General features: G+C 44.0%; 1 protein-coding gene across 1 annotated transcript in view; it reads left to right on the forward strand.

Annotated features, from left to right (window-relative positions):
• The window catches only part of PRPF6 (pre-mRNA processing factor 6), a 47,667-nt gene that overhangs the window by 386 nt on the left and 21,966 nt on the right, over positions 1-25,315 (forward strand). The window contains exons 2-6 of the mRNA XM_036323463.1: positions 1,202-1,370; positions 2,854-2,972; positions 20,928-21,006; positions 21,440-21,616; positions 21,797-21,952. Of these exons, the coding sequence (XP_036179356.1) occupies positions 1,202-1,370; positions 2,854-2,972; positions 20,928-21,006; positions 21,440-21,616; positions 21,797-21,952 (700 nt within the window). The remainder of the gene's footprint in view (positions 1-1,201; positions 1,371-2,853; positions 2,973-20,927; positions 21,007-21,439; positions 21,617-21,796; positions 21,953-25,315) is intronic.

The raw sequence follows: 25,315 nt of genomic DNA on the forward strand, positions 1-25,315 counted from the left end.
GAGGATCGTCCTTCGGGGAGAGGACAGGCCCCAGGATGAGTTCTACGTGCTGCCCAGGCGCGGGGGACTGGGCTTCACCACGCGGCCGCCCGAGCCGGTGGTTAGGGCTCTGCGGCGGGGGCGGCGTGCCCTCGCCGTCAGGTGCACTCCCGCCGTGTCCCGCGGCTCGGGCCTTGCCCCGAGATCTGGGAGAGCCCGTGGCGGCTCGCAGTGCCTCCGTGGCCTCGTCCTGCTCGCTCAAACTCAGCTCTCCAGGAGCAGGGGCGGCATCCGGGAGTCTTGCGACTGGGTCCCCGTCACACAGACGACTGCCGGACCTTGTTGAATAAATGAGCAGTCGTTGTCCTGTTTGCTGATTGATTTGGTTAGGAAAACTGGGTTTCTCTCCTTGGTATTGTGTTAGAATCTGTGGGGTACGTATAAGCCTCATATTTGACAGTGCCTTCAGACGACCTGTAGTTGGCTAGGAGAGTTGGGGCAAATGCATAAATAAATTCATAAAGGGTAACAGATTTAGAACTCTGGGGTCCAGAGGCCAGGGGACGCTTCATGGAGTGGTCGCATTTGAGCCAGGTTTAGAAGGACAGCTGGATTTAGGGCTGCAGAAATGTGGCAGGGTTATAGGAGAAATTGACATTTTGTGTGGTCGGCAATTAAGGAAACAGATGAGGCAGGTGAGGGAATAGATAGCAAGGAGTCTGAGCAGAACCTGTGGTGATGGCAGCGGGGCCCCTGGAGGCACTGGGGAAGGAGAGCTGCGGTGGGCTGGGGGGCTCACTTGGTTCCCAGCTGTTGGGAGTCATGGTCTGGGAAGGAAGGGTTGGGAGGTGGACTCAGTGCAGCGTGGGGACAGATGGGATGGAGAAGGACTGAGGGAGGCAAAGCTGATACCAGGGGGTGTCTGCCTTCATGCCAGGATGGCTGTCATCAGCTGAAACAGCCCAGAGTAGTCGCCAGTCGGGTTTGGGGGCCCGGTTGGATGGGAGATTGTTGGGCATGAGGCTTGGGGCTGGAAGGAGGGCAGCCTCATGCCCTGGGGATTCTCTTCTAAGGAGGATGTGGTGGCAAAAGCAAGTCTGAGTAACCTCAGGGTGGGTGGAAGGCTTTCTGCCACCAGCGTCTGGAGGTGTTAGGAAAAGTGACGAGTGTGGCGGGAAGAGCACAGGAACAAGGTAGAGGGGTGTCTTGGGGTCTTCTGCAGTGCCACTGGCTTCACCACCCGGTCCGACATCGGGCCTGCCCGGGATGCCAACGATCCTGTGGATGACCGCCATGCGCCGCCGGGCAAGAGGACCGTCGGGGACCAGATGAAGAAGAGCCAGGCTGCGGATGATGACGATGAGGATCTGAATGACACCAACTACGACGAGGTGACTTGTGGGCTCCCGGCCAGTCTCCAGGCCCTGAGCAGCTTCTGAACCCTGTGTGCTGTTGGCATCTGTGGTGGGTGGCTTGATGGGGCTGGTGCATGTACTTTTTCATCTATTCGTGGGGTTTCTGTAGTGGAGTGAGGGGAGCAGGACAAATACAAAGATTTGCTACCTCTTCAAATCTGTCCTGGCCTAGTTGGTTGAGTGTCGTCCTGTGCACCAAAAGGTCGAAAGTTTGATTCCCACATGCCCCAGTTTTGGGCTCGCTCCCAAGTGGGGGGTGTGAGAGAGGTGGCCAATTGATGTTCCTCTCTCTCTTCCTCTCCCTTCCTCTCTCTCTCAAATCAATAAAAACTTTTTTTTTTTAAAGAGACATGTTCTTGTAGCTGTTACAACCATTGCATTGGTGTTTTGTCTTGGCCAGTGAAGTTTTTTTCTCTCTCAAATTATAAAAGCAAGTTTATTTAGAAAGTTACAGAGGAGCATTTGAGATCTTGCTCCCTGACATATGTCTTCAGTTTAATTAAAATAAACTCATAAAAATAAAAAAGTTACAGAGGTAATAGAAGTGAGCCAGCTGGGCTGTGTAGACTCGGGAAACAAGTGACAGAAGCAGAAGGAGGGCCCTTGGAATTTAGGAAAGTTCACTCGAAAAGAAGACTGGAGTGGACGTGCTCTGGGGGAAAGAGAGCACTCAAGCCAGTGAAAATTTAAAGATCAAAATGTAAAGTGGAATTTGTGATATTTGCTTTCTTTTGCTTTAATGTTCACCCTCCTTGTTAAATGTTTGTGTTTTATAATTTCAGAGAGAGGAAGTGAGAGGGAGAGATAGAAACAGCAACGATGAGAGCGAATCATTGATTGGCTGCCTCCTGCATGCCCCCTCCTGGGGATTGAGCTCGCAAACTGGGCATGTACCCTGGCTAGGAATCAAACCGTGACCTCTTGGTTCATGGGTTGATGCTCAACCACTGAGCCACACCAGCTGGGCCACCCTCTTTGTTAATTGGCATTTAGTCCATTGAAGTTTTCTTCAGATATGTTCTAACAGATAGCATTTTTCCTCAGAGGAAAAGCTTTCTAAAATTAGTTCAGAAATAATTTTAAATTCCCAGGGAACTTGCAAGAATAATGGGGAGAATTCCTGGGTACCCTTCACAGGCTTCTCCTCATCTTCCGTGATCTTAGTAGCTATCGCACCAGCAAATCGAATAACACAGCACTCTTAGCTGATCTACAAGTGCTATTGGAATCCCAGTTTCCCATCTGTGTCCTCTGGCCCAGGACCCGTCCAGACCCCTCATACATTGGCTGCTCAGTCTCCTCCATCTTCTCTGCCCTGACAGCTGCTTTGCTGCTCCTCAGGTTGGGTTTCTCTGGTGCAGAATGTTGTGTAGCATTTGCACAGGAAGCGCTCTGTTCCTGCTGGTGGGGATTGTGTGGGGGGAGAAGCTGACGCTCCAGGGATGTGTTTGGTTCCCAGTTTAATGGCTATGCAGGGAGCCTCTTCTCAAGTGGGCCCTATGAAAAGGACGACGAGGAAGCGGATGCTATTTATGCAGCTCTGGACAAAAGGATGGACGAAAGAAGAAAAGAAAGAAGGTAAAACCAGTTACTGCCCTTCACTGCCTTTTATGCAACTAAAAAAAAAACTTTTGTTTTGCCTTGGTTTAGACTTGGAGAAAAGTTGCAAGAATAGTTTGTGTGTCTGCTCAGCTTTGAGGCCCCTGGGTCTTGCCTATGGTGGCAGCACCTGGGTAAACGCTGGGCTGTTGGACAGGAGCTGCAGGGCTGGGGGCTGCAGTGGAGAGCTTACGAACTCCGTGCTGGCTTCCAGAACCTGGCAGCGTTTGGGGGACTATCCTGACTACACATCAGGGTTACTGTCTTTGGGATAGGTGTAGTGATGTTGACTAATATATGTTGAGTTATCATTGTAAGTTCTCTATATTTTTTATTTTAAAAATGTATTCTGCCTGGTCGGTATGGCTCAGTGGTTGAGCATGGACCCAGAAACCAAGAGGTCACCAGTTCAACTTCTGGTCAGGGCACATGCCTGGGTTACAGGTCGATTGCCAGTGTGGGGTGTGCAGGAGGCAGCCAGTGAATGATTCTCTCTCATCATTGATGGTTCTATCTCTCTCCCTCTCTGAAGTCAATAAAAATATATTTTAAAATAATTAAAAATGCATTATCATTATAGAATACTAGAGGCCCAGTGCACAAAAATTTGTGCACGGGTGGGGGAGGGGGTGGGGGGGTGTCCCTCAGCCCCACTTGTGCCCTTTCACAGTCTGGGACCCCTCGGGAGATAACCACCTGCTGGCTTAGGCCTGCTCCCCGGGTGGCAGATGGCAGGCCCGATCCCTCCGTGCCTGCCCCGCCTCCCCGGGTCGCGCCCACGGCAAGGCCGATCCGGGGGTTGGGGCGCCGCCCCGGGTCGCACACACGGCAGGGCCAATCCAGGGGTTGGGGCACCGCCCCGGGTCGGGTCACACACGGGACGCCCCGGGCGGGTTGCACACAGGACGCCCGGGCAGGCCGGCGGATCGCTGCTGCCCCGCCCGCCGCCCCGGGTCGCAGATAGCAGGCCCGGATGGTGGCAGGGCAGGTGGGATGGCGCTGTCCCACCCTGCCTGCAGTATGCAAATTAGCCACCATCTTTGCTGGTGATTAATTTGCATATCATGGTGATTAGCCGATGGGAGGCATAGCGAAGGTAAGGTCAATTACAATGTTTGTCTATTATTAGATAGGATTAGGACAATGAGATTAAGTATAGGGATAGGGTGACATTTATTCACAAGCCTGGAAACTGACAATTGGCATTTGGTTTTACTTTCCTCTTTATTGCTCATTACACATGCAATTTTATAACTTTCTATAACATGTAACATTTTTAATATTTTCAAGATCATTTCAGAAGAGTGAAACATAGTTCTTGACAAGAGTTTTTTCTTCTTTTTTTAAATTGTTTTATTGCTTAAAGTATTACACAGAGTATTATATATGTCTCGTTTTTTTTTTCCCCTTGACCCCCCCCCAGCCTCCCATGCCCCCCAGTGTCTTGTGTCCATTGGTTATGCTCATATGCATGCATACAAGTCCTTCGGTTGATCACTTACCCCCCTCCCATCCCCCAACCCTCCCCAGCCTTCCCGCTGTAGTTTGACAGTCTGTTCGATGTTGCTCTGCCTCTGTATCTATTTTTGCTCATCAGTTTATAATGGTCTTAATTATCCATGGATGAGTGAGATCATGTGGTATTTTTCTTTCGTTGACTGGCTTATTTCACTTAGCATAATGCTCTCCAGTTCCATCCATGCCGTTGCAAATGGTAAGAATTCCTTCTTTTTTACAGCAGCATAGTATTCCATCGTGTAGATGTACCACAGTTTTCTAATCCATTCGTCTGCTGATGGGCACTTAGGCTGTTTCCAGATCTTAGCTATGGTGAATTGTGCTGCTATGAATAAGGGTGCATATATCCTTTCCGATTGGTGTTTCTGATTTCTTGGGATATATTCCTAGAAGTGGGATCACTGGGTCAAATGGGAGTTCCATTTTCAGTTTTTTGAGGAAACTCCATACTGTCTTCCATAGTGGCTGCACCAGTCTGCATTCCAACCAGCAGTGCACAAGGATTCCTTTTTCTCCACATCCTCTCCAGCACTTGTCATTTGTTGATTTGTTGATGATAGCCAATCTGACAGGTGTGAGATGACACCTCATTGTTGTTTTGATTTGCATCTCTCGGATGATTAGTGACGTTGAGCATGTTTTCATATGTCTCTTGGCTTTCTGAATGTCCTCTTTTGAAAGGTGTCTATTTAGATCCTTTGCCCATTTTTTGATTGGATTGTTTATCTTCCTTTTGTTAAGTTGTATGAGTTCCCTATAAATGATGGAGATTAAACCCTTATCGGTGATAACATTGGCAAATATGTTTTCCCACGCAGTGGGCTTTCTTGTTGTTTTGTTGATGGTTTCTTTTGCTGTGCACAAGCTTTTTATTTTGATGTAGTCCCATTTGTTCATTTTCTCTTTCGTTTCAAGTGCCCTAGGAGCTGTATCAGTGAAGAAATTGCTTCGGCATATGTCTGAGATTTTGTTGCCTTTGGATTCTTCTAGAATTTTTATGGTTTCCTGTCGTACATTTAAGTCCTTTATCCACTTTGAGTTTATTTTTGTGTATGGTGTAAGTTGGTGGTCTAGTTTCATTTTCTTGCATATATCTGTCCAATTTTCCCAACACCATTTATTGAAGAGACTGTCTTTGCTTCATTGTATGTTCTTGCCTCCTTTGTCAAATATTAATTGAGCATATTGGTTCAGGCCGATTTCTGGGCTCTCTGTTCTATTCCATTGATCTATATGTCTGTTCTTGTGCCAGTACCAGGCAGTTTTGAGAACAGTGGCTTTGTAATACAGCTTGATATCTGGTATTGAGATCCCACCTAATTTGTTCTTTCTCAGGATTGCTGCAGCTATTCGGGGTCTTTTTTTTATTCCAGATGAATTTTTGGAGAGTTCGTTCTAGATCTGTGAAGTATGCCATTGGTATTTTAATGGGAAGTGTGTTGAATTTATAGATTGCTTTGGGTAGTATGGACATTTTAATGATGTTGATTCTACCAATCCATGAACACGGTATGTTCTTCCATCTGTTTATGTCTTCCTCTATCTCTTTTTTCAACATCCTGTAGTTTTCTGAGTAGTGGTTATTTACCTCTTTAGTTAAGTTTATTCCTGGGTAACTTAATTTTTTTGGTGCGATGGTAAACGGGATTGTTTTTATAATCTCTCTTTCTGAAAGTTCACTATTGGTGTATAGAAATGCCTCAGATTTCTTGGGGTTAATTTTGTATCCTGCTACATTGCCAAATTCATGTATTAAGCCTAGTAGTTTTTTTGATGGAGTCTCTAGGGTTTTGTATCTATAATATCATGTCGTCTGCAAATAAGGACAGTTTTACTTCCTCTTTTCCAATTTGAATGCCTTTTATTTCTTCTTCTTGTCTGATTGCAATGGCTAATACTTCCAGTACTATGTTGAACAGAAGTGTTGAGAGTGGGCATCCCTGTCTTGTTCCTGTTCTTGGGGGAAATGGTTTTAGTTTTTGTCCATTGAGTATGATGTTGGCTGTGGGTTTGTCATATATGGCTTTTATTATGTTGAGGTATGATCCTTCTATTCCCACCTTGCTGAGAGTTTTTATCAAAAATGGGTGTTGGATTTTGTTAAATGGTTTTTCTGCATAAATTGATATGACCATGTGGGTTTTTTTCTTTCAATTTGTTTATGTGATGTATCACGTTTATTGATTTTTGGATATTGTACCATCCTTGCATCCCTGGGATAAATCCTAGTTGGTCATGGTGTATGATCTTTCTGATGTACTGCTGGATCCAGTTTGCTAAGATTTTGTTGAGGATTTTGGCATCTATGTTCATGAGGGATATCGGCCTGTAATTCTCTTTCATTGTGTTGTCTTTCCCTGGTTTTGGTATTAGGGTGACGCTGGCTTCATAGAATGAGCTTGGAAGTGTTCCTTCCTCTTGAATTTTTTGTAGTAGTCTGAGGAGGATAGGTTTTAGTTCTTCCTTGAATGTTTGGTAAAACTCCCCTGTGAAGCCGTCTGGTCCTGGGCTCTTGTTTGCTGGAAGCTTTTTGATGACTGCTTCAATTTCTTCCATAGTTATTGGCCTATTGAGATTTTTAGATTCTTTCTGATTGAGTTTTGGAATGTTGTGTTTTTCTAGGAATATGTCCATTTTCTCCAGGTTATCTAGTTTGTTGGAGTAGAGTTGTCCATAGTATTTTTTAACAATCATTTGTATTTCTGTGGGGTCTGTTGTTATTTCGCCTCTATCGTTTCTGATTTTGTTTACTTGGGTCCTCTCTCTTTGCTTCTTGGTGATCCTGGCTAGAGTTTCATCAATCTTGTTTATCCTTTCAAAGAACCAGCTCTTGGTTTCGTTGATTTTATGTATTGTTTTTTTGGTCTCTATGCCATTTATTTCTGCTCTGATCTTTATTATCTCCTTCCTTCTGCTCACTCTGGGGTTTTCTTGTTGCTCTCTTTCTGATTCTTCGAAATGTAGAGTTAGGTGATTTACTATCATTTTTTCTTGTTTTTTGAGGTAGGCCTGTAAGGCTATAAACTTCCCTCTCAGGACTGCTTTCGTTGTGTCCCATAGGTTTTGGATTGTTGTGTTTTCATTGTCATTAGTTTCCAGGATGCTATTAATTTCTTCTTTGATCTCATTGGTAACCCAATCAATATTTAATAACATGCTATTCAGCTTCCGAATGTTTGAGTATTTTGGGTTGTTTCTATTGTAGTTTATTTATAATATTATGCCATTGTGATCTGAGAAGATGCTTGGTATGATTTCAATCTTCTTGAATTTGGGGAGACTTTGCTGGTTACCCAGTATGTGGTCTATTTTTGAAAATGTCCCATGTGCACTTGAGAAGAACGTATATTCCATGGCTTTGGGGTGAAATGTTCTGAAGATGTCAAGTCCATCTGATCTAGTGAGTCATTTAGTATTGCTGTTTCTTTGCTGATTGTTTGTCTAGAGCAGCCGTGGGCAACCTACAGCCCATGGGCCGGATTCGGCCCGTTTGGCTGTTCTATCCGGCCCGCGGAGCTGAAAGAGCGGAGGGTTCTCTTGCTCTCTCCTCCGCTCCTTCACCAGCAGCAGTGTTAACATGGCAACGTTGGGAAACACAGCCGCAGCTCCTTCTTCTGAGTCCAGTTTAAGAACCCATTGTGGCCCTTGAGTCAAAAAGTTTGCCCACCCCTGGTCTAGAGGATTTGTCCAGTGGTGTCAGTGGTGTATTAAAGTCCCCTACTATGATTGTATTGTTGTCGATCTCTCCCTTGATATCTTCCAGGAGTTTTTTTTATGTATTTGGGTGCTCCTGCATTGGCTGCATATATGTTTATCAGGGTTATATCTTCTTGTTGTATTGATCCCTTTAGTATTATGAAGTGGCCTTCCTTATCTCTTGTTATGGCCTTCAGTTTGATGTCTATTTTGTCTGATATAAGTATTGCTACCCCAGCTTTTTTTTCATTTCCATTTGCCTGAAAGATATTTTTTCATCCCTTCACTTTCAGCCTGTGTGAGTTGCTTATTCTGAGGTGGGTCTCTTGTAGACAGCAAATATATGGGTCATGTTGTTTTATCCATTCAGCCACTTGATGTCTTTTGGTTGGAGCATTTAGTCCATTTACGTTTAAAGTTATTATTGAAAGGTACTTGTTTGTAGCCATTTCTATTTTTTGTGCCTGTTTTCTTTCTTAGCTTTTTATTTCTTCTTTTTACACCAGTCCCTTTAGCATTCCTTGCATTGCTGGCTTGGTGGTGATAAACTTCCTTAACCTTTTTTTTGTCTGTGAAGCTTCTTATTTCCCCTTCAATTCTGAATGATAGCCTTGCTGGATAGAGTATTTTTGGATTCAGTCCTTTGCTTTGCATCACTTTGTAAATTTCCGTCCATTCTTTTCTGGCCTGATGTTGAGAAATCATTTGATAATCTAATGGGAGATCCCTTGTATGTAACTTTCCATCTCTCTCTTGCAGCCTTTAAGATTCTCTCTTTGTCTGACCATTTGCCATGGTAATTATGATGTGTCTTGGTGTGGGTCTTTTCGGGTTCATCTTTTTTGGGACTCTGTGCTTGTGTGACTTTTTTCTTCCCCACCTCAGGGAAGTTTTCTGATATTATTTCTTCCAATAGGTTTTCTAATCCTTGTTCCCCTTTCTGTTGTTCTGGCACCCCTATTATTTGTATGTTGTTTCGTTTCATGTTGTCCCATAGCTCCCTTAGGCTCTCCTCCTGTCTTTTAATTTTTTTCTCCAATTGCAGTTCAGTTTAGGTGTGTTTTGCTTCCTTGTCTTCTAAGTCACTAATTCGGTCCTCCGTTTCTCCTAGTCTGTTGTTGAAACTTTCAATGGTGTTTTTATTGCAGCTATATCACTCTTCATTTCTTCTTGGTTCTTACATAAGTTATTGATTTTTTTCATACATTTCTTCTTGGTTCTTACATAAGTTATTGATTTTTTCATCCGTTTCTTTTTGATTCTCACATAAGTTGTTGATTTTTTTCATCTGTTTCTTCTTGCTTCTTGCATAAGTTGTTGATTTTTCCTCCATCCGGTTTATGCATTCTAGGACCCTTAATCTGAATTCTTTTTCTGACATGTTGCATGCCTCTGTTTCACTTAGCTGCTTTTTCTATCGAGTCCTCCTCTTCTTTCCTTTGGGGGTTTCTTTGTCTACCCGTGTTTGATCTCACCGACATATCTACATGTTGAGTCGTTCAGGGTCTGCTCCTTGGGTGGCAGTGTCTCCTCTGGCTGTGGTTGCTCCTCGGGCGGTTGTGGTAGCAGCTGCTCCTCAGTTGGCAGCAGCTCCTCTCGTGGGTGCTGTTCACAGCTGTGGTGACTCCTCTGGCTGGTGAGGGGAGGCTTCACACACAGCTGCTACTCCTTGAACTGGGGCGGACTGCTCACGTGGCTGCTGTTCCTTGAATGGAGGCTGGGTGCACGCTGCTGTTGTTCCTCTGATGTGGTGTGCTGCTTGTGGGGCTACTGCTCCTTGGACTTGGACAGGTTGATTGCAAGTCTGTTGCTCCTCGGATGGGGGTGGGTTGCTTGCACGGCTGCTGCTCTTTGGACGGGAGTGAACTGCACGCATTGCTGCTCCTCCTCTCCAGGTGTCTGGTTATGTGGCTTGCTCTCTAGCACTTTAGCCAGACAGGATAAAATTCACCTTAACAAGACATGACTCAAGGGGAACAAAGCATGAATGTATTCACGACACCGATAACCCCAATGTAAGTGACCACCTGAGAAAAGAGAATTAGGGGAGAGAAAAGAGAGTACAAATGATATCTGAGAGAGAGAGAGAGAGAGAGAGAGAGAGAGAGAGAGAGAGAGAGAGAGAGAAAAGAAGAAAAACAGATAGGAGAGAAAAGAAAAAGGAGAATATATATATATATATAGAGAGAGAGAGAGAGGGAGAGAGGGAGAGAGAGAGAGAACACCACAGAACCAATAGATAAACAAATACAAACACCAACCACCCAGTAAAGAGGGTGGGGGCAGAATCTGTAGAGGCTGAGCTGATATATAGGAAATAAGGTTAAGAATTGGATAAATATAGGGAGGACCTCACTTCAGTATAGCGGAGGTAGAAAAGGGATGAGTAGATAAGAAGAGACAGAAAGGGAACAAAATAATATATTTACAAAAAAATTGACTTTAAAAATGGTATAAAAATAGAAAATAACAAGTAAAAATAAAATTGAATGATGAAAAATAGTGTGAAAAGAAGTATAAAATAAAGCAACAAACAAAAAAGGGAAACAAAGAATAAAGCAAAAAAAAAAGCTAATAAAATAATAATCCTATATAATAAAAGGGTAATATGCAAATTGACCCTAACAGTGGAACAACTGGAAATTACTGGTCACTATGACACGCACTGACCACCAGGGGGCAGACGCTCCATGCAGGAGCTGCCCCCTGATGATCAGTGCACTCCCACAGGGGGAGCTCTGCTCAGCCATAAGCCAGGCTGACGGCTGTGAGCGCGCAGCAGCGGTGACAGGAGCCTCTGCAGCAGTGCTAAGGATGTCTGACTGTGGCTTAGGGCTCCCGGTATGCCAGAGGGATGTCTGACTGCCAGCTTAGGCCCAACCACCCCAGGAGCAGGCCTAAGCTGGCAGGTGGACATCCCCACAGGGGTCCCAGACTGCGAGACAGCACAGGCCAGGATGAGGGACCTCCCTACCCCCAGTGCATGAATTTCATGCACTGGGCCTCTAGTTAAAAAATAAAAATGAAAAATTGAAATGTCATTCCTTTGGCTGGCTTAAGATCCCAGTTTCTGGAGTGTCTGTGATTTTTTTATTTTTTTCTGTTGCTGGGACTGAAGGCCCCTCTATAGGCCAGACCCTGTTAACTCCCAGGGACTAATCAGATTTGTTTAATCCTTCATACCATTCAAGGTGGAATCTGGGTGTGGCTGTGCTCCTTGCCTGGGGCCTGGAGGGAGCGTTTATATCCTCAGGATAAAATGGCTGCCCAAGTCCTGGGCTCAGGCATGACTCAGCACTCAATTTGCTGCCACCTGTCCTGGACCCCCTTCTCTCCCCAGCCTCTTCCCAGATTCCACTCGTCCGCACCTTCTCCTGCTCCTCAGCACTGGTGAGTGTCTGTATCCGAATTGTCCTATGAACAGGGTTCAGTGAAAACAAACAAACGCCGGCCGCAGAAAAGCTCCTCTCTTACTGGGCACTGCATGGTCTGGTCAGCGCTTCAGGCTGCCCCCTTAAGGCTCAGTCCTCCATAATTATGGAACCCAGATCTCAAATCCCCCGGCGCCAACAGTCCTGTGGATCTCCTTTCCCCAGTCAGGGGCTGTGCCTGTCCCAAGGGATGCGGCTGGGTGGCACGCTGTCTCCCTCTGACCCTCTGGGCTCAGACATCTGGCAGACTTTCCTGCCAAGGTCCCTGGTTTTTACCTTTCCAGGGGAACTCTGCCCTTTCCGGCTGCAAGCTGCCTCACCAGCTGAGTATACTTCGCCATTTCGGGGGTGGATGTTATCTGTTTCAGCTGCTCATTCTATTTGCTCCGGGCGGGACAAGCCTTAGGACGAGTCTGCCTATTCCGCCGCCATCTTGTCTCTCCTGTTGACAAGAGTTTTTTGTTTATTTGTTTTTTTTGTTAATCCCCACTCAAGGATAATTTTTTCTTTTTTTCTCTTTTACTTACTTTTTTAAAATATTTTTTTATTTTTATTGATTTTAGAGAGGAAGAGAGAGGGAAAGAGATAGAAACATCAATGATGAGAATCATTGATTAGCTGCCTCCTGCATGTTCCCTACTAGGGATCAAGCCTGCAACCCAGGCATGTGCCCTTGACTGGAATCGAACCTGGGACCCTTCAGTCCACAGGTCAACACTCTATCTACTGAGCCAAACTGGCTAGGGCAATTTTTTCTTTTTAATCTTTATTGCTGAAAGTATTACATATGGTCCCTCCCCAACCATTAACTTCTTCCAGCCGCCCTCCGGCCCTCAGCCTTTCACCACATAATTGTCCGTGCCCATGAGTTATGCATATATGCATACAAGGTCTTTGGTTGATTACCTCCCACCCACCCGCCCACCTTCCCTCTGAGATTTCGCACTCTGTTCCATGCTTCCATGTCTCTGGATCTTTGTTCATCAGTTTATTTTGATTAGATTCCACATATGAGTGAGATCATGTGATACTTGTCTTTTGCTGACTGGCTTATTTCACTTAGCATGATACTCTCAGGTCCCTCCATGCTATTTCAAAAGGTAAGAGATTATTTTTTACTGCTCTGTAGTGTTCCATGGTATAAATGTACCACAGGTTTTTTATCCACTCATCTACTGATGGGCACTTGGGCTGTTTCCAGATCTTAGCTATTGTAAATTGTGCTGCTGTGAGCATAAGGGTGCATACATCCTTTCTGATTGGTGTTTCGAGTTTCTTAGGATATATTCCCAGAAGTGGGATGACTGGGTCAAATGGCAGATCCATATTTAATTTTTTGAGGAAATTCCATACTGTTTTCCATAATGGCTGCACCAGTCTGCATTCCCACCAGCAGTGTAAGAGGGTTTCCTTTTCTTAACATCCTGGCCAGCACTTGTCATTTGTTGATTTGTTGATGGTAGCCATTCTGACAGGTGTGAGATGATACATCATTGTCGTTTTAATTTGCATCTCTCTGATGATCAGTGACTTTGAGCATTTTTTCGTATGTCTCTTGGCCATCTGTATGTCCACTTTGGAGATGTGTCTATTTAAATACTTTGTCCATTTTTTAAAAAGAATGTATTTTTATTGATTTCAAAGAGGAAGGGAGAGGGAGAGAGAGAAACATCAATGATGAGAGAGAATCATTGATTGGCTGCCTCCTGCACGCCCCATACTGGGGACTGAGCCCGCAACCCATGCATATGCCTTGACGGGGAATCGAATCATGATCTGGTTCATAGGTCAACGCTGAACCACTGAGCCACACCAGCCAGGCCTTTGTCCATTTTTTAATTGGCTTGTTTGTCTTCCTTTTGTTAAGTTGTATGAGTTCCTTGTATATTTTGGAAATTAACCCTTTATCGGGTGTATCATTGCTGAATATGTCCTCCCATGCAGTGGGCTCCCTTTTCATTTTGTTGATTGTTTCTTTTGCTGTGCAGAAGCTTTTTAGTATATGTGCTGCCGAAGCGAGCACTGTGCAGAAGCTTTTTATTTTGATGTAGTCCCATTTGTTTATTTTCTCCGCCTTAGGACAGCGGTTCTCAACCTGTGGGTCGCGCCCCCTTTGGGGGTTGAACGACCTTTTCACAGGGGCTGCCTAAGACCATCAGAAAACACATATATAATTACATATTGTTTTTGTGATTAATCACTATGCTTTAATTATGTTAAATTTGTAACAATGAAATTGGGGGTCACCACAACATGAGGAACTGTATTAAAGGGTCGCGGCATTAGGAAGGTTGAGAACCACTGCCCTAGGAGATGTATCTGTAAACATATTGCTATGAGAGATGTCTGAGATTTTCTGCCTATGGTTTCTTGTTTCCTGACTTACACTTAAAGTTTTTATCCATTTTGAGTTTATTCTTGTGTATGGTGTAAGTGGGTGGTCTAGTTTCATTTTTTTGCACGTATCTGTCGAATTTTCCCAACACCATTTATTGAAGAGACTCTCTTGACTCCATTGTATGCTCCTGCCTCCTTTGTCGAATATTAATTGAGCGTAATGGCTTGGGTCGATTTCTGGGGTCTCTGTTATGTTCCATTGATCTATATGCCTGTTCTTGTGCCAGTACCAGGCTGGTTTGATTACAGTGGTTTTGTAGTATGACTTGATATCTGGTATTGTGATTCCTCCAACTTTGTTGTTCTTTCTCAAGATTGCTTCAGCTATTCGGGGTCTTTTTTGGTTCCATATAAATTTTTGGAGTATTTGTTCTAGATCTGTGAAGTATGCCATTGGTATTTTTTTTTTTAATATATTTTATTGATTTTTTACAGAGAGGAAGGGAGAGGGATAGAGAGTTAGAAACATCAATGAGAGAGAAACATCGATCAGCTGCCTCCTGCACGCCCCCTACTGGGGATGTGCCCGTAACCAAGGTACATGCCCTTGACCGGAATCGAACCCGGGACCCTTGAGTCCGCAGGCCGGCGCTCTATTCACTGAGCCAAACCAGTCAGGGTGCCATTGGTATTTTAATAGGGATTGCATTGAATCTGTAGGTTGCCTTGGGTACTATGGACATTTTAATGATTCTACCAATCCATCAACACCGTATATTCTTTCAGTTGTTTATATCTTCTATCTCTTTTTTCTTTTTTTTTTAAATATATTTTATTGATTTTTACAGAGAGGAAGGGAGAGAGATAGAGAGCTAGAAACATCGATGAGAGAGAAACATCGATCAGCTGCCTCCTGCACATCCCCCACTGGGGATATGCCTGCAACCCAGGTACATGCCCTTGACCAGAATCGAACCTGGGACCTTTCAGTCCGCAGGCCGACGCTCTATCCACTGAGCCAAACCGGTTTCGGCATCTATCTCTTTTTTCAACGTCCTGTAGTTTTCTGAGTACTGGTCTTTTACTTCCTAGGTTAAATTTTATTCCCAAGTATCTTAATTTTTTTGTTACAATGGTAAATGGGATTGTTTAGTGTCTCTTTCTGAGAATTCATTATTAATGTAATAAAAAGCTATCAAATTTAATTCATTTATTAAATCTAGTAGTCTTTAGGATTTTCTATGTACAATATCATGTCACCGGTGAATAATGAAAGTTTTACTTTCTCCTTTCCAGCGTGGATGCCTTTTATTTCTTCTTCTTGTATGATTGCTGTGGCTAGGACAGTGGTCGGCAAACTCATTAGTCAACAGAGCCAAATATCAACAGTACAACGATTGAAATTTCTTTTGAGAGACAGATTTTTTAAACTTAAACTATATAGGTAGGTACATTGTTATTAACTTAATTAGGGTACTCCTAAGGCTTACGAAGAGCCACACTCAAGGGGCCAAAGAGCCGCATGTGGCTCGCGAGCCGCAGTTTGCTGACGACCGGGCTAGGACTTCCAGTACTGTGTTGAATAAGAGTGGTGAAAGCCGATATCCCTGTCTTGTTCCTGTTCTTAGGGGAAAAGGTTTTAGTTTTTGCCCATTGAGTGTGATGTTGGCTGTAGGTTTGTCATATATGGCCTTTATCATGTTGAGATATGCTCCCTCTAGTCTCACTTTGCTGAGAGTTTTTATCAAAAATGGGTGTTGGGTTTTTGCTAATTCGTTTTCTGCGTGTATTGATATGATCATCTGATTTTTGGTTTATGTAATATGTCACATTTATTGATTTGTGAATATTGTACCCAGCCTTGCATCCCTAGAATAAATCCCACTTGGTCACGGTGTATGATCTTTTTAATATATTACTGGATCCGATTTGTTAATATTTTGTTGAGGATTCTAGCATCTATGATCATCAGGGATATTGGCCTGTAAGTCTCTGCTTTTGTATTATCTTTATCTGGTTTTGGAATTAGGATAATGCTGGCCTCATAAAAAGAGCTTGGAAGTGTTCCTTCCTCTTGCATTTTTTGAAATAGTTTGAGGAGGATAGGTCTTAGTTCTTCTTTGAATGTTTGGTAAAACTCCCCTGTGAGTCCGTCCGGATCCGGGCTTTTGTTTGCTGGGAGTTTTTTGATTGCTGCTTCTATTTCCTCAGTTGTTACTGGCCTATTCAGGTTTTCTGATTCTTCCTGATTTAGTTTTGGGAGGTTGTATTTTTCTACGAATTTGACCATTTCATCCACATTGTCCACTTGTTGGCATACAGTTAGTTGTTCATAGTATTTTCTTACAATCCTTTGTATTTCTGTGGTGTCAGTTGTTACTTCTCTGCTTTTGTTTCTGATTTTGTTTTTCAGGTCCTCTCTCTTTGTTTCTTGAAGAGTCTGGCTAAGAGTTCATCAATCTTGTTTATCTTTTCAAAGAACTAGCTCTTGGTTTTATTGATTTTTTTTTAGTCTCTGTATCATTTATTTCTGCTCTGATATTTATTATTTCCTTCCTTCTACTTACTCTGGGCTTTTCTTGTTCTCTTTCTAGTTCTTTAAGTTTTAAGGTTAAATAGTTTGTTATTGATTTTTCTTGTTTTTTTGAGGTAGGCCTGTAGTTCTATGAATTTCCCTCTCAGGACTGCTTTTGCTGTGTCCCAGAGATTTTGGTTTGTTGTGTGTTCATTTTCACTTGTTTCCAGGAAGTTTTTGATTTCTTTCTTGACCTTGTTCGTAACCCATTCATTGCTTAATAACATGCTATTTAGCCTCCATGTGTTTGAATGTTTTTAGGTGTTTTTTACTGTAGTTGATTTGTAATTTCATTCCACTGTGATCTGAGAAGATGCTTGATATGCATTCAGTCTTCTTGAACTTGTAGAGACTTGTTTTGTGTCCTAACATGTGGTCTATCTTTGTGAATGACCCATGTGCACTTAAAGTCCTCTAGACGTTTTTAAAATATATTTAGGTGCTCCTATATTGGGTGCATATATGTTTACCAGGGTTATATCCTCTTGTTGGATCTATCCCTTTAGTATTATGTAGTGACCTTTGTTGTCTCTTTCGATGGCCTTCGTTTTGAAGTCTATTTTGTCAGATATGAGTCTTGCAACTCCAGTTTTTTTCGTTTCAATTTGCATGGAAATTTTTTCCATCCCTTCACTCTCATCCTGTGTGAGTCTTTTGTTCTGAGGTGTGTCTCTGGTAGACATCATATAATTGGGTCATATTTTTGTATCCATTCAGCTACCCTATGCCTTTTGATTGGAGTATTTAATCCATTTATATTTAAGGTTATTATTAATAGGTACTTATTTATTACCATTTTAATTCTGTATGCCTAGGTTTCTCTCTCTCTTTCTTCTCATTACAGCAGTCCCTTTAGCATTTCTTGTAATGCTGGCATGGTTGTGATAAACTCCTTTAGCCTTTTTTTTTTTTTTTTTTTTTTTTTGGTCTGGGAAGCTTTTTATTTCACCATCGGTTTTGAAAGATAGCTTTCCTGGATATAGTAATGTTGGTTTCAGATCCTTGCTTTTTGTTACCTTGAGTACTTCATCCCATTCCCCCCTGGCCTGTAGAGTTTCTGATGAGAGATTGGGTGTCAGCCTTATGGGAGCTCCTTTGTAGATAACAGTTTATTTTCTTTCTGCTTTTAAGATTCTCTCTGTCTTTAATTTTGGCATTCTAATTACAATATGTCTGGGCTTGGCCCTGTTTGGGTTCTTCTTGCTTGGGACTCTGTGCCTCCTGCATTTGTGTGACTTTTTCCTTTACCTGGTTAGGGAAGTTTTCTGCCATTATTTCTTCAATACGTTCTCTGTCTCTTTCTCCCTTTCTGCCCTTCTGGCACACCTGCTATGTGAATATTGTTTATGTTTCATATTGCCCCACAGCTCCCTTAAGCTGTCCTCTTGTTTTTTAATTGTTTTTTCTTTTTGGTTCTCTGATTGAGTGATTTTTTCAACCTTGTCTTCTAATTCACTGATTCGATCCTCAGCTTCCCCTACTCTGCTGTATATTCCTTCCAATGTGTTCTTTTTCTGTGCTGGGTCATTCTTTATTTCTGTTTTCATAATTACTATATCTTTTCTCATGCTGTTGAGCATCTTTATCATCGTTATTCTGAACTTTGTTTCAGATAAATTTCTTATCTTCGTTTCATGTATCTCTTCTGGAGAATTCTCTTGTTCTTTCATTTAGGGGTTGTTTCTTTGTCTCCTCATTTTGGGTACCTGTTTTGGGTTTGTGACTACGTATTAGGTAGATCTGCTAGGCCTTTTGATCTCTAGTGCAGGGCAATGTCAAACACTCTGACTAATTAGATCAGGCAAAGACTCAAAGCCTCCAGTGACTGCCTCTGTTTGCAGACTGATTGGATTTAGCCTTGAATATCCTCAGGCAATCGTCCACAGGTATGGCAAGAATTTTTCCCAGCAGGGCGGAGTGATTGCTTCTGCCAGGAGGCTAATTATTCTCAGTCTCCTAATGGGCCTTAGGAACTCCTCACCATGGGGCAAGGGGTTTCCCAATTGGGTGGGTCAGCTGTCTTCCCCCAGGCAAAACTGCCTAGATAGTAATTGTCTGCATGAGAAAGATGATGTCTGTAGAGCGAGGGAATGACTCAGCACAGGAAACCAGGGTGTCTGCCTTCTGAGCTCTAATCCTAGAGCCCCCAACCCTGACTTCTGCTCGCACAGCTGCAGCCCACTCGGCCCTCTCTCTGGCAGAGCACAAGGTGAGTGGTTGCACAGGGAATTTTGTATATTGCCCTTTAAGAGGGGGGTCTGAATTTCCAGCCATCTCTCCCTGGCTGATGGCACCCCCACTGCTTTTCACAGCCAGATGGTATGTGGGTACCCTTTTTAGTTCTGGTGCTCTCTGCTGGGGGGCCCAGCTTGGGGATTAGACCCCAGAGTTCTCAGTGGAAACCCCTCACAGCTGAGATATCTCTCCTGAACTTGCTGTCTGTGGGCATCTGGCCAGCCCTTTCACGCCTCCGCCCCTCCTACCAGTCTCCATTCGGTCTCCACTTTTTCCGTCTTCATCTATCAGGGTTCTCTCCTGTAAGTCTTCCATTGATTATTCAAGAAGTTTTTCTGTTAAATAGTTGCAATTCCAGTTTTGTCCTGGGAGTGTGTCCGTGCAGCATCCTCTTACTCTGCCACCATTTTTAATCTGCTCGAGGATATTTTTTGCATTGATTTTTTTAGAGAGTGGAATGGGGGGGAGGGGGCGCGGGGGAGAGAAACACTGATGTGAGAAAGATACATTGAGTGGTTGCCTTCCCCAGAGGAGGCTGGGGATGGAATTGCAACCCAGGTAAGTGCCCTTGACTGGGAATCGAAACCCAGATCTTTTGGTCTGAGGGCTGGCACTCTAACTGCCAGGACTTGACGGGAGTGTTTTTATGCTTGTGCACAAGTATGGTAGTTAAGTGTACATGATTTGCATACTAAAGAAGCTTTGATTCCAACTTTTTGGAAGTCATTCATTAAAAATCTGTCATGGATACCTGTGGAAAATCGTATTAAGTGGTTGGCTTTTCAGAACTTCATTATGAAAACTTCAAACAAGTAGAATAGTGCGGCAAACATGCCTGCTCCTGCAGAGTCCCAACACTGGTCCCAGTTTGCACATTCGCTTCTCCACACCTGCAGGTGGTCTTTGTTGGGTCCCTCAGGGTCAGTTCACCCTCAGCATTGAGCGGCCTGTCTCCCACACTGACCAGCACCTTTGTCCCACTCAGCAGCATGAACCCGATTCTGTTACCTGATCTGGGCCATGTCTGTATTCCCTGCTTGTCCCCAAGACATGGCAGAGCTGCTTTTCTCCCAAACCAACCACTTCCCGTGTCCTGTCTCCTACATTTTCCCCTGCCTTTGCCTTTGAACCTTTTCGTGACATTGGCTTTCTGAAGAGATCAGTCATTTGTAGAAGTGCCTGTCCTTTAACTTGTCCTGCTCTCTGTTCCTGGGGAGTGGACACTGGAGCCGAGGCCTGACTGACACAGGTGCAGCATCTTTGGCCAGAACACCTGATAGGCGCACCTTTGTGTCAGGGCTGTGGTGACTGACTTTTCAGCTCCTGGAGAAGGGTTTCTCTTTTCCAAACACATCGTCTGTCATGGTCCATTCAGATTCCTGCCTACAGATACCTTTCTCTTACTTGTAGAGGGAAGTGTGAATCTCAGTGTTAGGAAGTTTTATTTTATTTTTTTAAAATATATCTTTATTGATTTCAGAGAGGAAGGGAAAGGGAGAAAGAGAGAGAAACATCAATGATGAGAGAGAATCACTGATCAGCTGCCTCTTGCATGCCTTCTACTGGGGATCAAGTTTGCAACTTGGGCATGTGATCTGACCAGGAATCGAACCGTGACCTGGTTTACAGATCGATGTTCAACCACTGAGCACGCCAGCTGGGCAATGTTAGAAAGTTTTAGCTGCTTGGTTCTGGTCAAGTCCTGTTTGCTGAGCTTGGTTGATACTTTGTTACAGTGCCTGTTACTCTGTGTTCAAATATAACCTCAGATTTCCTCCCAGTATCTAGACCAGGTCTCAGTTCAGCAGGAGAACTCTCCCTCCCTGAAACCTGGTTGGAGCAGGGAACCTGGCAAGGGCTTACTGTTTGTTTACATCAGAAGGAGAAGTGGAGGGGCAGCTGGCATTCATAGGATGGCCCTGCCTTTGCTATTTTGTAGAATTTTAAAGCAAACATACTTATGTTCAAATGCAAGTATTTATGTCAGAGTAAGACAGCTTGTTTTTATTTGGTGAATTTCTGCATGGTTTTCATTTGGTAGATACTTGAGTTATATTTGGTGACCTAATTGAGAAGTGTAATAAAGTGACTTTGTTTCAGATGCCCAGCATTTCTAATGCATGCATACATTTTACTTCCTAGGGAGCAAAGGGAGAAAGAAGAAATTGAAAAGTACCGAATGGAACGCCCCAAAATCCAACAACAGTTCTCAGATCTCAAAGTAAGAGAGGGAAGGCACCCAAGCTGCCTTCAGAGAGCCAGCCTGCTCCGGGGTGGAGCTGCTGAGACGTCCCTAACTGTGCTCATCCTTTCACACGGGGTAGAAAAAGGCCCTGCTTTAGTCTGTTTAATTATCTGTCTGTGTGCCAAAAGTCTCTCTTCCCCCCGCCAAAGAAGGAGGGACAGAGGTGGGTATTTTCTTGTAAGGTTAACTCTGTTTATCCATTTCTGAGCTGTGTCCTCTGGGCTTTGACAGAACAGTTTGCATTGAGTGAAGTGGAGCAGATCAGCACATTGACTTTTCTAGATGAGCAGACAACCATTTCTGCATCCAGGTCCTTTCTAAGCATGATGGTCTGGAGGGAGGATAGTTGTCCTTGGGCAGTGTGAAATTCTGCCAGAGAATTAATGTTTTGGGGGCCGGATGTTTTCAGAGGAAGTTGGCAGAAGTCACAGAGGAAGAGTGGCTGAGCATCCCTGAGGTTGGCGACGCCAGGAACAAACGCCAGCGGAACCCACGCTACGAGAAACTGACCCCTGTTCCCGACAGCTTCTTCGCCAAACATTTGCAGACTGGAGAGAACCATACCTCCGTGGACCCCCGGCAAACTGTGAGCGTGCCCATAGAAGGGGGCGGGCCTCGTTTCCTCTGGGCACAGTTAGACAGTGTGGTGGGCACGGGGTGTGTTGGACCTGGTGCTTCTGCAGTCCAGGCTGCACTGGCGCCAAGTCTGTCTGGACAACTGCATATGTCCTGAGGGACTGCAGCATCTTACCCCTTCTCTCTCCAGCAATTTGGAGGTCTTAACACACCCTATCCTGGTGGACTGAACACTCCATACCCAGGTGGAATGACACCTGGATTGATGACACCTGGCACAGGTGAGCTAGACATGAGGAAGATTGGCCAAGCAAGGAACACGCTGATGGACATGAGGCTGAGCCAGGTGAGAGTTCGTGTCCTGTAACATTTTCTACAGATAGTATTTTAAAATGTTTGTTTCCTGGTTATAAAACTAATACATCCTTGTAAAAAGTTCATTTTTTGAAGTGCTTTGTCACAGATGAGCAGAGCTACGGTGCTGCCGTCCTGTCCCCTTACAGAGGGGCAGGGTTCTGCATCCCGGCTGGTGGGCGCTCCACCTGCGGGGATGTGATCAGTGCCAGCAACCGGGCAGCCCTGGCATGCGGACCCTCAGTGAGGCTTATGCCCACCCCTCTTTACCTGAATTTCAGTGCACGTCTTTTCTCCCTCACCCTCGATAATCATAGCCCTTAGGAGGCTGGCACTCCATTCGTTGCTCTGGAAGGAAGACCCAGGCGAAGTGGGAAGCCTGTTCTAATTAGGACATGCACAGCAGGAACCAGGAAGGGCGATGCTTTCCAGTGTGAGTGCATATAGTGGACAACTTGTGCACAGTGGAAAGCACTATAAAGTCAAGAGCACCAACAAATTGGGGACAGACTCGCGCACATGACAGCGGATGGCAGAGCAGTGTGATTCTGATCTATATTGGAGAGATTTGCACGCACACAGACATGGCTGCAACCCTCCCCTCCCCCCGAGATGCCAGAGAACTGGGGCAGGGGTAGGGGGGACACTGAAGCTTCCTGGTAAATGCTTTAAAGGAACAACTTCCTATATGTAGACATAGTGAAAGTGGTGTAGTGAACTCTCCAATCACTGCCCTTGGATGCAGTGGAAGCGCTTATGTTTTAATTGATCTTTCACAGCACTTGTTGAACTTTTTTTAGATTTTAAAAAGTTATCTTTATTGTTGAAAGTTGTATGTGTTGAACTTTTGATGGTGAGCAGAGATTTTATAAAGACCGGTTACTACCTTTTGACTAGACTGTGCTAGTACTGCTGTGAGCCTTGGTGCACCAGTAGCTATTTGAGTTCCTGCTTTCAGCTCTTTTGGGTATAAATGTAGAAGTGGAGTTGCTGGATGTATGGTGGTTCTGTCTCTAGTTTTCTGAGGAGCCCATATTGTCGCCCCCAGCGGCTGCACCATTTAGACGCCCACTGCAAAGAGGGTTTGGTTTCTCCACATCCTTAACAGCATTTATGTTTCCATTTATTATGACTTTTTAAAATATGTTTTTATTGATTTTCAAGAGAGAGAGGAAGGGAGAGGAGAGAGAAACATAGATGTGAGAGAGAATCGTGGATTGGCTGCCTCCTATACGTGCCTTGACCGAGATCGAGCCCACCGTCCTGGCATGTGCCTTGGCTGGGATCGAACTGTGGTATCGTTGTGGTGCACAGGAGGGCGCTCAACCAGTGAGCCACATTGGCCAGGGCTGTTTTCATTTTTTATTTTTATTTTTGAATATATTTTTATTGATTTCAGAGAGAGAGGGAGAGGGAGAGAGAGATAGAAACATCAATGATACAAGAGAAAATCATTGATTGCTGCCTCCTGCACACCCCACATTGGGGATCGCGTCTGCAACCTGGGCATGTGCCCTGACCGGGAATTGAACCCTGACCTCCTGGTTCATAGGTCGATGCTCAACCACTGAGGTACGCCAGCTGGGCTATTTTTATTTTTTAGCTTCACAAAAATCAAAAGCACATAAAAATATTATTGACAAGCAGTAGTGATCTCTTTTGTCTTTCGTCACTCACAAATTGATGATTATTTTTTATTACTCTAGTCTTTCCTTTTGCCTCTTGAGCCATAAATAACAATGGACATTCCACCCGTAAGCTAGCTCCTCAGCCTTTCTGTCTGCTGAGAGCCTTCTGTCTGCATCCCCAGCAGGGCCCCTGCATGCTCAGGGCTAATCCCTCCACCCGCGGACAGCTGCGTGCTGTGCTTGTGGCCCATGGTGCTCCGGTCCTGCATCCCAGGGCCTGTGGGCACCCTGGCTTCACCGCAGTCTGGGCTCTTCTTCAACCCGGGCCTGATGGGCTGCTTTCCTTGTTCAGTGACAGCTTCTTCCTGGGTGTGGAGTGGTTTTTGCATTCCCCTCATTAGTGATGTTGAGCGTCCTTTCATGTGCTTGTTGGCCATTTATATATTTTCCTGGAGAAATGTCTAATCAAGTTCTTTGCTCATTTTTTTAGGACTTTTTTCTTTTTTTTTTTTTTTTTTTTTTTTTTTTTTTTTAAGTATTTTTATTTTTATTTATTTATTTTTTTAAATTAAATCTTTATTGTTCAGATTATTACACTTGTTCCTCTTTTTTCCCCCCCATAACTCCCCTCCTCCCAGTTCCCGCCCCACCCTCCGCCCTCACTCCCCACCCACTGTCCTCATCCATAGGTGCACGATTTTTGTCCAGTCTCTTCCCGCATCTCCCACACCCCTTTCCCCCCCAGGAATAGTCAGTCCATTCCCTTTCTATGTCCCTGATTCTATTATAATCAACAGTTCATTCTGTTCATCAGATTATTTATTCACTTGATTCTTAGATTCACTTGTTGATAGATGCATATTTGTTGTTCATAATTTGTATCTTTACCTTTTTCTTCCTCTTCCTCTTCTTAAAGGATACCTTTCAGCATTTCATATAATCCTGGTTTGGTGGTGATGAACTCCTTTAGCTTTTCCTTATCTGTGAAGCTCTTTATCTGACCTTCGATTCTGAATGATAGCTTTGCTGGATAAAGTAATCTTGGTTGTAGGTTCTTGGTATTCATCACTTTGAATATTTCTTGCCACTCCCTTCTGGCCTGCAAAGTTTCTGTTGAGAAATCAGCTGACAGTCGTATGGGTATTCCCTTGTAGGTAACTGAGTTTCTTTCTCTTGCTGTTTTTAAGATTCTCTCTTTATCTTTTGCTCTTGGCATTTTAATTATGATGTGTCTTGGTGTGGTCCTCTTTGGATTCCTTTTATTTGGGGTTCTCCGCGCTTCTTGGACCTGTAAGTCCATTTCTTTCACCAGGTGGGGGAAGTTTTCTGTCATTATTTCTTCAAATAGGTTTTCAATATCTTGCTCTCTCTCATCTTCTGGCACCCCTATAATTCTGATGTTGGTACGCTTGAAGCTGTCCCAGAGGCTCCTTACACTATCCTCGCATTTTTGGATTCTTTTTTCATTTTGCTTTTCCGGTTGGGTGTTTTTTGCTTCCTCGCATTTCAAATCATTGACTTGATTCTTGCGCTCCTCTGGTCTGCTGTCGGGAGTCTGTATAATATTCGTTATTTCAGTCGGTGTATGCTTAATTTCTAGTTGGTTCCCCAATATAAGATCGAGGGTCTCATTAGTTTTCTTGTAGATCTCATTAAGTTTATCGGCGGCTTCTAAACAGTTCTTGAGAGACCTTAAAAGTGTGGTTCTGAACTCTATATCTTCCATT

The sequence above is a fragment of the Myotis myotis genome, unplaced genomic scaffold, assembly GCF_014108235.1.
Source record: "Myotis myotis isolate mMyoMyo1 unplaced genomic scaffold, mMyoMyo1.p scaffold_m19_p_9, whole genome shotgun sequence".
NCBI classification, from domain to species: Eukaryota; Metazoa; Chordata; class Mammalia; order Chiroptera; family Vespertilionidae; genus Myotis; species Myotis myotis.